The following is a 15,966-nucleotide window of genomic DNA, read 5'->3' on the forward strand; positions in this document are numbered from 1 at the left end:
TTCCAAATTATAAGTGGTCAAAAGCACCTCTAGATCACTTTTTCTGTCAGATTTCTTCAAGAAATTTACATTTAGATCATCACAAATTAATAATCCCTTTCTTCGTCTGACAGAGAGCACAATAATTCATGAAAACTTTTTGTGAAAATTTCGCAGTTACTCAGTGGAGACCAGTATAATGTAACAGTCACTAATATCGTATTTCCTAATAGTAACTCACAACCACATGCTTCTGTATCCTGATCTACAAAGAATTTACTTATTTCCACATATTTTATGTACATCCTTTTTTGACAAATGTGATAACTACTCATTTATCCACATTGGATCTACATAAAAATGCAGCTAACTTATAACTACTTACATTAAGAGTTTCTATTCCTGTGGTTATAGTTTTCAGACAGGCAAATGACATCAGTTTCTCCACTGCACAGCTCACTAAGCTCTTGCAAACAAATTAACATCTCATTTACTTTACTTTTTACCACCCTAATATGCTGATGAAGCAAACTGATTTTACTTTTCCATCTACCATGATCTGGGAGTCTCTATCACTTTAATATTCCTTAATGCTGTCTGACTGAATTTGACCTAATGTCAGTGTCTCACCTGACCCCAATGACAACAAGGATTTGCCTTTGTGTGCTTGTGCCCTCCTTACGTTTCCTGCTAATAGAGCTACTAACTTGTCCTTAGACCTCCTATTCAGGTGTAGGCCATGAGAAGTATATTCCCATCTCTCAACAGCAACAACTGGTACAGCACGAATATGAGATTTTGCAGCAACCTGAAGGAGCCCTTTTGTGATGGAACTGACCTGACTTTCACAGTCTCTCCTCAGTTGCACCAGTCTGGATCACCTTGAAGCAGAAAATCTAGAAAAGTGTGGAATGATGTTCATTTAAAAATGTATGTGTCACCAACATTTGGATTTCATAAACACATCTTTATTCCTTAAGAAGTTGACTTATAAATCAGTTCCCACAATGCTCAACAGTCACTCTCTAGTGACAAAGTATTCAATTGTAGCTCAAAATAAACAGCGCAGACAGTTCACATTTAGCACAGTTCTTTAGTAATACATCAGATATAATTACAATGGGATAGTTCATTTAAGTCAATCCATAACTAACATCAGTGTGTCCAACAGTCACTCACTTTGATGACACTAATCTTTCACTTTGTTCATAATAATCTTTCACAGTACTTATTAACCATACACAATTCAGTCACAATGTTCATTAATCAGAGGTACTGTAATACTCAAACGTTTTTAACATTAAAGTTATTGAGTTTTGCAGTTACCAGAGAGTGTAATGTCACTTATAGGACGTACATAACTGTGAGATGAGTGAACACTGTGAGCGCGGCCAACACAGATGTTACTTCTCTACTTTCAAACTGCAGACCACCAATTCTGGGTTACAGCTCACTAATTACAGACAGGAATAAGAAAAAACTGTCATTTTGAAGACTACATAAATCTTAAAAATGATGAGGTTGGAATTTACTGTGTTTGATAAAGTACAAAAAGCAATAGAATTATTGATTTCACAAAATGTTGCTGGTTACAGATTAATTAAAATACGTTGTCATAATTTTTATTCTTCAAAGTGAATCTCCTTGTTTGTGTCTATGAACAACATATTGCAAATTAGAGTGAATTAGATAAAATTATTAATAGTGAGATAATCAATCAATTCTGTGTGTGTCATACTACACACAAAAATGAATTCAAAGTTTGGAATCTAACAGTGATTCTGACAAAATCTGCAATGGAAAATTGAACTGCTTATGAACTTCAGGTATATATATTGTTGAAGATAATTGGTTGTAGGTAATTACAGGAAAGTGGGACTGCTTAACTTTTCAATGGTGTAGGTCACTTTTCACAAGTATATTGATTAGCTCATAGATTTTTCATGTACCGAACTATTATTCTAACTTTAATTAGCTATAACTTTTAATTAACAGCTTGAAATGAGAATATGAGTGACAAATTTAAGTGAAATTAAGTCCAAGTGGACCCTGAGATTTTCATACACATATAAATGTACAGAAAATCAGATAGAAATTAGGGAAAACATTTGCTCATTTATGTTAGTATGAAAACACAACAGATTGGATGAATCCATCTGTTATTTCACACTATCAACACCATGTTTTATCATTTTGCAGGAGAGTTAACACAGGGAAGTTCATGGTGCCACAGAGCCTTCACAGAACCCACATTTGTGTGCTCAGTAGCTGCTCTTGTCCAGGTGTCCAGGTCATCCTCAATACTGTATTTTTCATTTTTACCTAGGCTTTTTCCAGTTTCCCCATTTGTCAACACCTAACCTTATTTGTTGAAATCTTTGCATATTTGTGTAAATTGAATAGATAAAAAAAGAAAAGAAAAACACATGCAGACATAACGTGAAAGCATGTCACTGCAAACCCTTCTAGAGGACGCCTTTATACAGAGGTGGAAGTCAAGTTGATGGTGAAGATGACTATAATGGTGCAAGAATCAGAGTGAAACAGAAGATCATAACTCATGGTAACAATGAAAGCTTCAAAATTGATTGATTGTATGGCTGTGCCCACTGTGTTGAAGAAACTGTTGCAGCATTTGCTATTGCTACTTTGTAGGCAGCAGTGTTGCTGACTTTTTCCAACACTCAGTGTAACTTTGCAGAAAGGCTCTTCCATGAAATCTGACGATGGTCCATTGCCACATTATATATAGTGCTCTGTGAAGTGGCTTCCCACCTATCATTCTGCCTCACTCCATGTGCAACTCTGCTGTGATCTGGAGATAAGTGAAGGAATTTATTTTTTTGATGAGCGAAATACAGATATGACCATTTTGCTTGATGCCATTCTGGACACTTACTCCTGCATATATTTAAATGCCTTATCCCATTTATGTAAGTAATATATGAATAAATGTAAAACACACATACAAACACACTCACACATACAGCTATAGTTTTGCTATGTGGCTGTACAGTGTGTGTGTGTGTGTGTGTGTGTGTGTGTGTGTTTTCCCTCTACTCCCACATTTCTACTAGAACTTTCCACCAACACATTTATACCATTTCTCGTCAGTTAATGTCTTGAAGTTCTTAATGTGCTGAAACAAAACAATTAACACTTACTTAAGCTTTACTGGTAGGTGCCAAACACTATGTCCTCCTGTCATCATACCACAGTAAGACTCAATTATCAAACAGTTGTACTGCAGTAATCTTTCATTACAGACAACTGAACAACTGCACCGTCTACAAATACCAGCAGGCATCATCTAAAAATACCAGTAGGAATGGCCACTGATCATTACAGGCTGTAGATCATTAAGATGTCTCACATCCACTCATTAAAATGTCAGGTTACTACTGTCTCTCTATTATTCCTTGTTTGGTAATGGGTTACGGCAAATATTGATCACATGGGTGATTATAAAGCAGAATGTGTTTCTTTCTTTCATAAGCGTATTACTATTCAAAACTCAAGAAACAGACTTTAGATTAAATATATATAGACACTGTTTTGCATGTAAAGAGTAAAGAGTGTACTGTCATATAACTAATACCTGTTACAGCCTAAACACAATAATTGTTTGTATCCTCGAGCTGTTACATAAGATGAAGAAAGTTTGTTCATTTAAGATTCAAGTAAATGTGAAAAGTTCAGCTTATATCAACTGAAACTGTTGAGAATTATTGTGGAAGGTATAAAAAAATATATATCTATAATACAATAATTGTTGCTTTCCATTAAGTCTCTCACCATCTTCTCTAATTTCCACCTTATTTTTAGCAATTTTTTAAAAATGCAATGATCTATAATTTTATTTTTTACTTGAAATACTTATCCAATCCTGTCTCAACTGTCTGGTGTTATGAATGATAAATGTATATAAATTATTGGAAATCAAAACACAGAAATTATTTCTTTAGTCATTTTATGCACTTTTATTTTCAATAATAATTTTAATGTATCTTATTCGCACAATACTTGGAAATATCTGTACTTGAAATATTACTGCATACATCATCTGTCAAATAATAATTTGTTTTCAAAACAGAACTGGAGAAAATCCAAATAACACATTTTGGCAGTGTTGAAATAACTATTTAATATGTAAAACTGAAAGGATATTAATAGGAAAAAATAGACTTTTTCTGCAGAGTAAACATTAATGGTGAGAGCAAATATAGCACATGCTTCTTTTAGCCATGCAGTTCTTCACTTTAAATACTGATTCTCTCTCTCTTTCTCTCTCTCTTTTTCTACACTGATAATATTAGCTGTACAGGATACATCTCAAGAAAATTTCTCTTGCCCTTTATACTACAATAAATATTTTTTAAATTATGATATACAATGAATATTTACAGATGGCAGTGTTTGAAGTATTTACATATGTATGATGTCTGCATATCTTCATTTCCTTTATCTTCCTTATCTCCTTGCTAATTTCATCCTCCATGCAGAAAATCACAATAAGCACCCAATAACTATAGCTCATTGTCATGAAATCTGATTACCAGTTTGTGTTGTAATAATTTTCAGACCTATACTGTTGTCACCTGTAATATAAAAATTAAGGTGAGAAGTATATATCAAATTACATTTGTATCACAGTCAGTCAATATGGGAGCAAATACAACAATAACATGAAAAGTATTAATTCCTTGTGCTCTTGGCACTCTTCTTCACGAATTTATTTATTCACAATGTTCATGGCCTTGTGAAAGCCTAACAAGTTGATGTCACATATGCATCTTGCACCTTAAGTGTCAGCAAAGCAGACTTTTAGCTCATGAAAAATTCATAGAGAAATATTTTAAGGAGAGCAGAGTTACAAATCAACATGAAGAAAACTGAGTACATCTTCATGAACAAGGCTCCCAATGATGGTCTCCAGCAACAGTTGATGAACTCACTTTTTAAAGAAATGGACATATTTAAATATTTGGGAACAATTTTTAGCAAGCAGAATAGAATGGAAATTGAGATTAAAGCAAGGATGCATTGACAAATAGAGTATATTTTGGCCTAAGGGTTGTGCTGTGCAGTAGGGAAGTTGCAAGATGTTTTAAAATCAGACTATACCAGAGCATAATTTTCCCAGTAGCGCTATATAGGCCTTAAACATTGACAGTAAGGAAAACAGATGAACAAAAAGTACTAGTCATTTAGAGGGAGATACTAAGGAAAATATATCGCCCCAAGAGGGTCCCCCAGTAACAGTAGAGGATATTAAAACATTAGGAACTGGCAGACTATACTCACAATCTGATATTGGCCAAAGGATAAAGATGGAGGACTGATGTGAGCAGGACAAATAATTAGGATGGAAGAGGAAACACTACAGCTAGTAGCTGTGTTAGTAAATGTACATGCTTATGCAGAGAAAGTACATTTAAGACAAAAGGAAGAAGAATACTTTAATAAATTTGAAAACATTTCAAGTTGAAGATGTAGAGAAAACTATGTTACACTTAAAAAACAAAATTTCTGCTGGGCGGGATGGCATACTTACCACAGCTGTTAAAGCAACTGCCTGGATAATAGCTCACCCTCTTTGCTCAATAATTAATAAATAATTTGAAGAAGGCCATTTTCCAGGTGTCCTAAAGTATGTGGAGGTAAAACACTTATTTAAAAAAGGCTCAAGAGAAGATATGGGGAACTACCACCCAATCTCTATTCTCCCAACTGTTTCAAAAATATTTGAAAAAGTGGTGGTAACACAAATGAAAAAAATTATAGAGAAATCAAACATAATTTCAGATAATCAACATGGCTTTCAAAAAGGCAAGAGTACAATAAAGACAATTAATGAGCTTGTGAAAAAAATTGGTTCCACCGTAAACAAGTCAAGAAAAGTTGCAAGATTATTCTGTGATCTCACAAAAGCAACTGATTGTGTAAACTATCACTTGTTCCTGTATAAAATGGAAAGATATGGAATTGGATTTGTGCTTTAGAGTTGTTTAGGTCATACCTTACGAACAGAAAACAAAGGGTAGTCATACCAACAAGTAAGGAAAATTGCTTCGCTGAATGGGTGATTATCCCGCAAGGCATTCCACAAGGCTCAATTCTAGGCCAATTTTGTTTTTACTTTATATAAACGATCTACCCTTGAACATAAACCACACTCAGTTTTATTCGCTGATGATACGTGTGCTCTTGTCGAAAGCAATGACCCAGGACAAATTCCTTCCACTGCCACAAAACTATTAGACAGTTTGGAAAACTGGTTCCAACTAAATGGGCTAAAACTGAATAATGTGAAAACACATTTGCTGGCTGCAGTTTAAAACTAAAAACTGTAAGGTAAAATATCATAGAAACCAATAACTGGAAAAAGTGGACTGTGTTAAATTTTTATTCATGCATTTGAACCAAAATGTATCCTGGTCTTCACACTTAAAGTATTTATCAAGTAAATTAAACAGCCTGACATTTGTAATGAAGATTCTATCATATTCAACTAGCATGGAGACAAGAAAAATAGTTTACCACAGCTACTTTGAATCAGTTATAAAGTATGGCATTATTTTTTGGGGAGGCACAAGCCAAATAACTAGAATCTTAAAATTAATAGTTTGAAATACGTTTAATGCAAAACCAAAAGTATCCTGTTGCCCACTGTTAAGAAATTTAAAAACATTAAGTGCTCCATGTTTGTACATTTATGAACTGATTATTTTTTAGTACAGTAACCCCAAGTTATTGATGGACAATAACTTTAAAAATCAATCCAGCACTAGGAACAAGGAGAATTTCATGCTTCCCACTCATAGATTCAAGCTGTTTGCACAAACCCCAGAAATTTACAACATTCTAAAAAAGAAACAAATCCTCAGCATGAAGATGGGGCAACTAAAGCAAAAACTATGACAATCGTTAATACAGAAATGTTAATATTCCTTAGAAGAGTTTCTTAATGATAATATGGAAATCTGAGCAAGAAAGCAAGTGGCTGAAATGTTTTGTTAATTGAGCTTAGAAGTTTTATGTCTAATAAATGACTGTAATAATTATTCTGTTTTCACAGCAATATTGTTGTTAGGCTACACACAGTATCTGTAAATTATAAATTAATAATTATTGTTTCTGCAATACACATAAACTGTAATTGCAGTATTGATGAGTCCCCTGTACATTAAATCTTGTGAATTAACTCTGTACGTTATGGGACAATAAAAATTCAGATTCTGATTGTATCATTCTTAGGATCAGTGGAGGGCAGAAGGGGCTGATGAAGGCCATGGACATGGTAGATGGGTGATGTGAACAGGGATATAGAGGCAATTCTGCTGAGAAATAAAGAATTGCACAAAAGCTTGGAACAGAAATGATTGGTTTAGGAATGTAGAGAATGCATTTGGCCTCCCAGGCCAAAGCTACCATTAAGAAAAAGAGAAAGAAGAAGAGGAAAAGAGAACCTTTGTGAATGTGTGTATAGTGTGCTAGGTGTTTGTATTGTTAATGATGATTACAGAAGGTGGTAAATTGCTGTAGCAACAGCACAAAGGAGGCCACCAAGTTTAATGACCCCATCCATCAAGAATATCATATGACCTCCTTCAATGATACCCTGCGGTGAGCTTTGAGTTAACCAATACAAACAAACTAAGCCTGGTAACAAGCCACCAGCTCTCCTCCCCTTGAAAGTCAAATTTTGGAGAGATTAAAACTAAAATAAGTAAGTGAATAAACTAAGTAATGGAAAATCCAGGAGGGAATAATGACAATAAACTGAAACAGCCTGAATTCCAAAGAAATGTGCATTGATTAAACAAACTGAATAGTAAGGAACATAGAAAGGACAGTCAGAAAAGACTGTGAGTGGAAAAACATATGTAGATGATCAAGAGTAAACAAGGACAGAGAAGATAAGAACTATGGACTGGACAGAGCAGGGGAGAAACAGCAGTTATTGGTAATGAACACTAATGAAAATGGAAGATAAAACAGAGCAGATGGGCAGATAGAGTAGTTTAATCTGAGACACAGAGAGAGTGCTGATAAAATATATGAAGCAAAGTGAGTATATAGATGGCCACTGCCAAGAAAAGAAGATTTCAAGGTTGAGTTTTGTGTAGTAGAGTGTATGTGCAAAAGGAAAATGTATGCTGTTTCCACCATATGCCTTTGTTCAGTCATTCAAACTGAAAGCATAACCCTAGATGAAGCACATCTAACCACTGTTCAGGACAAAAATGCTAAAAATATGAGGTCTCACAGATGAATATAGTTTACAAGGTTACTCTCACATGCCTAAACGTCTCCTGGATATCCAAACTGTTCCAGATACAGGTGCAAAAAATCTAACATTTGAAAAGTATGAACTATTATTGTTGCAAGAAAATGTGCCTTTATAGCCAAAACAAGTCATAGTGATAAACAGAGAAGTGTGAAGCATGGTGGCAACGTGTTTTGTAAACAACACAGCAGCAGAACAAACAAAACTTCAGCTAGAGCCAGTGACAACAGAACCAAGAATACGCTGGATAAAAGGTACAGTGTTCTTTTTTAATGGACAGCCATGGCAGAAACCTGGCAAGAACTTTACAAGATAATAACAAAGACTTTCAAGCAGTGGGATTAGTAAAACCTGGTGCAAGCATGAAAAACGATACCGATATTTAACCTGCAGGGAAAAATGGAAGACGAAAATGAATATGTTGTGTACATATCTGGTACCAACAACATTGCAAGAAACAAGGTGCAAAATTGCTTAGCAAGCCTGGAAAACTTCCTAGAAATTAATAAATCTCATAACACAATAGTTACAACACTACCTCATAGGTAAGATCTAATATATAATTCGTGAGTCAACAAGGAGATTTGAAAAATGAACATCAAAATGAAACAGTTGTGTGCTTCATTTGGAAAATGTAGAGTAGTTGATATAGGTAAATTGGACAGATATCTTCATACCAAACATGAGTTGCATCTAAATTTCGAAGGCAAAAAGTTTTGTGTGACAAAATAAGCAAAACTATCACAGAAAAATGCCACTTTAAAAAAATCATAAATATCAGAGGTATTAAGAATGCTTTTTTAGAGTAAATGGTAGCATAGATCAACATCCAAGCAGCCCTGAACGAGAAAAAACTGGCTTAACAGCTAATGGTCATATGCAAATTAATTTATGTAATGCAGTTAATACTTCTAGTAGCTTAAGCTTAAACAATGCATTTGTTTCTTGTGGCAACAGCAGTGAAACACTTCACATAGGTAGCTGTGCTTTTGTAAATAAAATCAACACTACAAACACAATTAAAAGTCTAACAGTGTTCCATCAAAACATTCAGTGTATCAAAAACAAAGTGCAGCAGCTTGAAGTTGAGTTTCAAACCCTAAATAGCTCTGTTTTATGCGCTACTGAGCACTGGTGGAAGAAAAGTGAAATTGCCTATGTAACTTTACCCTCATATAGACTAGCATCTTCTTATTGTAGAGTTTCAATTAAAGGGGAAGGTCATATATTTATATTAAGAATGAACTCCAGTATAAGGTAAGAGGTGAAATTGTCTCTCTTGGTGAAGAAAAACACTTTGAAGTGTCAGCAATAGAGGTATCATCTCAAAATGTTTCCAAAAAAACTTGTCATATTATGTCTGTATCACCCTGCTAAAGGTGATTTTGATATATTCTGTGCAAAATTAATACAGAATCTAGAACAGGCATCAAACACTAAAAGTAACATCCTGTTATGTGGAGATCTTAACATAAACACAGTAAAAATAGATAATGTTACTAATGCTTTCCTGAGAATTTTATGTGGCTTTGGAATGACATCACTAGTCAGCTGTGCAACAAAGATAACAACACACTCAGCCTCTACTACTTATCATATAACAACTGATATTGGCACAGAAAACTGTGACTTAGTACTAAAAAATCTGGGACTTTTGAATCATCTTTGTCAAATTGCACAAATAAATTTTCCTATGGGAAAAGCAACCAAGCTACATGTATGTAAAAGAATCAACTCCAAATCATCCATGCAAAATATTACTGTACAGTTAAGTCACAAAACCTGGGACAAAGTATATGCACAAACAGATGCCAACAAGAAGTTCTGTAATTTTATGTCATTGTTTAAGCTCAAATTTGAAGAATCATTTTCCAAAGTCCTACTTCCAGTTGGAACACAGAGCAAAATGAAATGGATTACCAGTGGGATTACAAAATCTGCCCAAACCTTCAGACAACTCAGCTCTGTAAAGAATACATGCAGTGACCCTGTTTTTTTAAGCTATTACAAAAACTACAAAAAATCTACAGATAGTTACTTCAGGCAGCTAGAAAGTCAGATAATGACAAACTGATAAAACATAAAAACAACAAAAGTAAAGCTGCTTGGACTTTACGAAACGTGAGTCTGGAGATAAAAAAAAGAGGCACTCAAACACTAAAATCAGGTAATACAATCTGTGATCAGAAAGAGCTGGCTAACTTCATAAAGTCATAATTCACCAGTATTGCAAAAGACCTGCAGAGCAAACTCCAAAAAGATCTGATATTCCAGTGGAAAATTACACAAAAAATTCAGTGGTTCTGCTCCCCACTACTGAGAGAGAAGTAAGCAGTACCATAAAACAATTAAAAAACAAATCCTCAACAGCACTGGGCGAAGTCCCAGTTTATGTGTTAAAAGAGTGGATAGACAGCATTAAAGCCCCTTTAACTGACATCAGTATCCAGTCTTTTAAGACTGGCTGCTTCCCAGACTACCTTAAACTAGCTCTTCACAAAGAAGGTGATGTTGAAAACGTAGAAAATTACTGGCAAATTGCTTTACTTCCAGTATTTTCCAAAATAGTGGAGACTTTAATGAAAAATAGACTTATGAGCAACTTAAATAAACATAATCTTCTCTGCAAGGAACAACTTGGCTTCAGACTGGGCAGAAGCAATGAAAACGCAATAGCTCAGTTTACAAAAATTGTTCTTGAATCTCTAGACAAGGACAGTTATGTAACTGGAATTTTCCTAGATCTATCGAAGGCCTTTGATACCATTGATCCCAACATTCTTCTACACAAGTTGGAGTCTCTGGGAATCAGGGAAGTGGTAAATAAATGGTTCAAATTGTATCTAAATAACAGAGTGCAGAGAGCAGAAATTTCATATAGCATATCCAAATATGTGGTAAATCACTTATCTGACATACAGTATGTTAATATAGGAATCCCACAGGGAAGTGTTCTGGACCCAATATTGCTCTTAATGTATATTAATGATTTTCCACAATGTATGGAGCATGGAGAAAAAGTACTTTTAGCTGATGACAGTAACATACTGATTACCAGCAAGACACCTGACCTGCTATTGGAAAAAGCCAGTGAAGCACTAGCAGATGTTTACAAATGGTCTACAGAGAACAGAATAATTCTCAACATTAAGAAAACAAGCAGCATGTACTTTAGAAGAAACATGAAGCACAAGTCCATAAATATAAAACTACACAACACTTCAATAACAGATGTAACTAACATTAAATTCCTAGGACTGCACATTGACAGCCAACTAAAATGGAATGAACATGTCGTGATTATCTCAAACAGGACCTCCACAGCATGCTACGCACTTAGGAGTTCTTGCATCAGTATGCAGTGCCATCTGTGTAAGGTCAGCTTACTTTGGTTATGTGCATGCCATCCTTAGCTATGGAATAATCTTTTGGGGAAATAGTACCCAGAATCTACAAACATTTTTCAGATTACAAAAGAGAGTGGTAAGAATAATGACAAAATGAAATAAATGGGCTCATTGCAAAGAATTATTTAAAAATGTGGGCATTCTGACTGTTCCTTATGAGCTTATTTTTCAGACCATAAAGTATATCAGAAAAAATCATGACAATTATAGCTTGAATAACATTATTCATTATCGTAACCCCAAGGTTGGGTCATTGCCTCCATTTAGATAGAAAAAATAAGCTAAAAGCTCAGAACAGTCTTGAGATCGAGGTGTGATAATCTATAATAAACTGCCACAGAATATAAAAGAAATTAGCAGTATGTATTATTTAAAAAAAAAAAAACTGCAAAACTTTTTTGTAAGAGCATTGTTTCTATGCCTTGGATGAATATCTTAAATGAAAATCAAAGAATTGTTGGGAATACCTAACATAAGTTATATTTTTTTCATTCATGTATTATGTGTTTTTGCCTATGTATTTATGTCTGCTAGTTCCATATCAACACATCTAGTATATTTTGTAAACAATATAAATTATCTTTTTTTATTTGTGTAATATGTATGCAGGGATTTGTATTTATGTACATTAGTTCTACATCACAATACCTATGCTTATTAAACAATGTAAATGGTATTTTTAAAGAAAATATTTAGACTTCATACCATAATTTGTACATTCACTGGTGACATCCATATAATGTATATTGTCTAAGAATGGACAAAAAATAAATAAATAAATTTATATCTACCAGATGAGACAAATGAAGCCAAGAGATGCTTAAAGAACTATGGTGTGGAGGGGCTTCAAGAAAACTATTCTGAGTGGAATGCATAAATCTTGAGCAGAGTATTGTTATTCCAGAACATGACTCAATGAAATAAAAAATCTGGTTACAAATTACAACACATAGTAGCATTGCTTGCAATGGGAAATGTTTCTATGATCTTGACTTGCAGTGTAGTGAAGACAGTATCTTAGATCCATTTTTGAGTAAAATTGGTTCAGTAGATATACTACATAAAGATGCTACCATTCAGTATCATGAAGCCACTTCCGGATAAAATTGGTGCAATAGCTATGATATTTAAAAGTGCAATAATTCAAAGAATCACTGTTTTACAGATATTTCTTCCATTTAACAGTACTCTCTAGGATAAATATTATTTCTGGTTGAAAGAATGATGACAGCTTAAATTCAAATAATTCTGTGTCTATTGGCCTTCAGTGAGGTATAAATCTGTACTGAGGATGGTAACATTCATAAAGTTGTTGTTGTTGTGGTCTTCAGTCCTGAGACTGGTTTGATGCAGCTCTCCATACTACTCTATCCTGTGCAAGCTTCTTCATCTCCCAGTACTTACTGCAGCCTACATCCTTCTGAATTTTCTTAGTTTATTCATCTCTTGGTCTCCCTCTATGATTTTTACCCTCCACGCTGCCCTCCAATACTAAATTTGTGATCCCTCGATGTCTCAGAACATGTCCTACCAACTGATGCCTTCTTCTAGTCAAGTTGTGCCACAAACTCCTCTTCTCCCCAATTCTATTCAATACCTCCTCATTAATTATGTGATCTACCCATCTAATCTTCAGCATTCTTCTGTAGCACCACATTTCAAAAGCTTCTATTCTCTTCTTGTCTAAACTATTTATCGTCCATGTTTCACTTCCATACATGGCTACACTCCATACAAATACCTTCAGAAACGACTTCCTGATATTTAAATCCATACTCGATCTTAACAAGTTTTTCTTCTTCAGAAACGCTTTTCTTGCCATTGCCAGTCTACATTTTATATCCACTCTACTTCGACCATCATCAGTTATTTTGCTCCCCAAATAGCGAAACTCCTTTACTACTTTAAGTATCTCATTTCCTAATCTAATTCCCTCAGCATCACCCGACTCAATTCAACTACATTCCACTATCCTTGTTTTGCTTTTGTTGATGTTCATCTTATACCCTCCTTTCAAGACACTGTCCATTCCGTTCAGCTGCTCTTCCAAGTCCTTTGCTGTCTCTGACAGAATTACAATGTCATCGGTGAACGTCAAAGTTTTTATTTCTTCTCCATGGATTTTAATACCTACTCTGAACTTTTCTTTTGTTTCCTTTATTGCTTGCTTAATATACAGATTGAATAACATTGGGGAGAGGCTACAACCCTGTCTCACTTCCTTCCAAACCACTGCTTCCCTTTCATACCCCTCGACTCTTATAACTGCCATCTGCTTTCTGCACAAATTGTAAATAGCCTTTCGCTCCCTGTATTTTACCCCTGCCACCTTCAGAATTTGAAAGAGAGTATTCCGATCAACATTGTCAAAAGTTTTCTCTAAGTCTACAAATGCTAGAAACGTAGGTTTGCCTTTCCTTAATCTTTCTTCTAAGATAAGTCGTAGGGTCAGTATTGCCTCACGTGTTCCAACATTTCTACGGAATCCAAACTGATCTTCCCTGAGATCGGCTTCTATCAGTTTTCCATTCGTCTGTAAAGAATTTGCGTTAGTATTTTGCAGCTGTGACTTATTAAACTGATAGTTCGGTAATTTTCGCATCTGTCAACACCGCTTTCTTTGGGATTGGAATTACTATATTCTTCCTGAAGTCTGAGGGTATTTCGCACGTCTCATACGTCTTGCTCACCAGATGGTAGAGTTTTGTCAGGACTGGCTCTCCCAAGGCTGTCATTAGTTCTAATGGAATGTTGTCTACTCCTGGGGCCTTGTTTCGACTCAAGTCTTTCAGTGCTCTGTCAAACTCTTCACGCAGTATCATATCTCCCATTTCATCTTCATCTACATCCTCTTCCATTTCCATAATATTGTCCTCAAGTACTTCGTCCTTGTATAGACCTCTATATACTCCTTCCACCTTTCTGCTTTCCCTTCTTTACTTAGAACTGGCTTTCCATCTGAGCTCTTGAGATTCATGCAAGTGGTTCTCCTTTCTCCAAAGGTCTCTTTAATTTTCCTGTAGGCAATATCTATCTTACCCCTAGTGAGATAAGCCTCTACATCCTTACATTTGTCCTCCAGCCATCCCCCCTTAGCTATTTTGCACTTCCTGTCGATATCATTTTTGAGACGTTTGTATTACTTTTTGCCTGCTTCATTTACTGCATTTTTATATTTTCTCCTTTCATCAATTAAATTCAATATTTCTTCTGTTAGCCAAGGGTTTCTACTAGCCCTCGTCTTTTTACCTACTTGATCCTCTGCTGCCTTCACTACTTCATCCCTCAAAGCTACCCATTCTTCTTCTACTGTATTTATTTCCCCCATTCCTGTCAATTGCTCCCTTATGCTCTCCATGAAACTCTGTACAACCTCTGGTTCTTTCAGTTTATCCAGGTCCCATCTCCTTAAATTCCCACCTTTTTGCAGTTTCTTCAGTTTTAATCTACAATTCATAACCAATAGATTGTGGTCAGAGTCCACATCTGCCCCTGGAAATGTCTTACAATTTAAAACCTGGTTCCTAAATCTCTGTCTTACCATTATATAATCTATCTGGTACCTTTTAGTATCGCCAGGGTTCTTCCATGTATACAACCTTCTTTCATGATTCTTGAACCATGTGTTAGCTATGATTAAGTTATGCTCTGCGCAAAATTCTACCCGGTGACTTCCTCTTTCATTTCTTAGCCCAAATCCATATTCACCTACTATGTTTCCTTCTCTCCCTTTTCCTACTCTCGAATTCCAGTCACCCATGACTATTAAATTTTCATCTCCCTTCACTACCTGAATGATTTCTTTTATCTTCTCATACATTTCATCAATTTCTTCATCATCTGCAGAGCTAGTTGGCATATAAACTTGTACTACTGTAGTAGACGTGGGCTTCATGTCTATCTTGGCCACAATAATGCATTCACTATGCTGTTTGTAGAAGCTTACATGTACTCCTATTTTTTTATTCATTATTAAACCTACTCCTGCATTACCCCTATTTAATTTTGTATTTGTAACCCTGTATTCACCTGACCAAAAGTCTTGTTCCTCCTGCCACCAAACTTCACTAATTCCCACTATATCTAACTTTAACCTATCCATTTCCCTTTTTAAATTTTCTAACCTACCTGCCCGATTAAGGGATCTGACATTCCATGCTCCGATCCATAGAAGGCCAATATTCTTTCTCCTGATAACAACGTCCTCTTCAGTAGCCCCCGCAGTACCAGAACAGCAAGGCCATTTTGGTTAGTGTTACAAGGCCAGATCAGTCAATCATCCAGACTGTT

At 35.2% G+C, this 15,966-nt stretch overlaps 1 protein-coding gene across 2 annotated transcripts in view; it reads right to left on the reverse strand.

Moving 5' to 3' along the window:
* Nucleotides 1-4,026: 4,026 nt before the first annotated feature.
* The window catches only part of LOC126416143 (putative inorganic phosphate cotransporter), a 195,167-nt gene continuing 183,227 nt past the window's right edge, over nucleotides 4,027-15,966 (reverse strand). For both annotated transcript variants that reach the window (XM_050083690.1, XM_050083691.1), the window contains exon 10: nucleotides 4,027-4,577. In XM_050083690.1, the coding sequence (XP_049939647.1) occupies nucleotides 4,519-4,577 (59 nt within the window). In that variant the 3' untranslated portion in view covers nucleotides 4,027-4,518. The remainder of the gene's footprint in view (nucleotides 4,578-15,966) is intronic.

This window comes from Schistocerca serialis, chromosome 8, assembly GCF_023864345.2.
Source record: "Schistocerca serialis cubense isolate TAMUIC-IGC-003099 chromosome 8, iqSchSeri2.2, whole genome shotgun sequence".
Lineage (NCBI taxonomy): Eukaryota > Metazoa > Arthropoda > Insecta > Orthoptera > Acrididae > Schistocerca > Schistocerca serialis.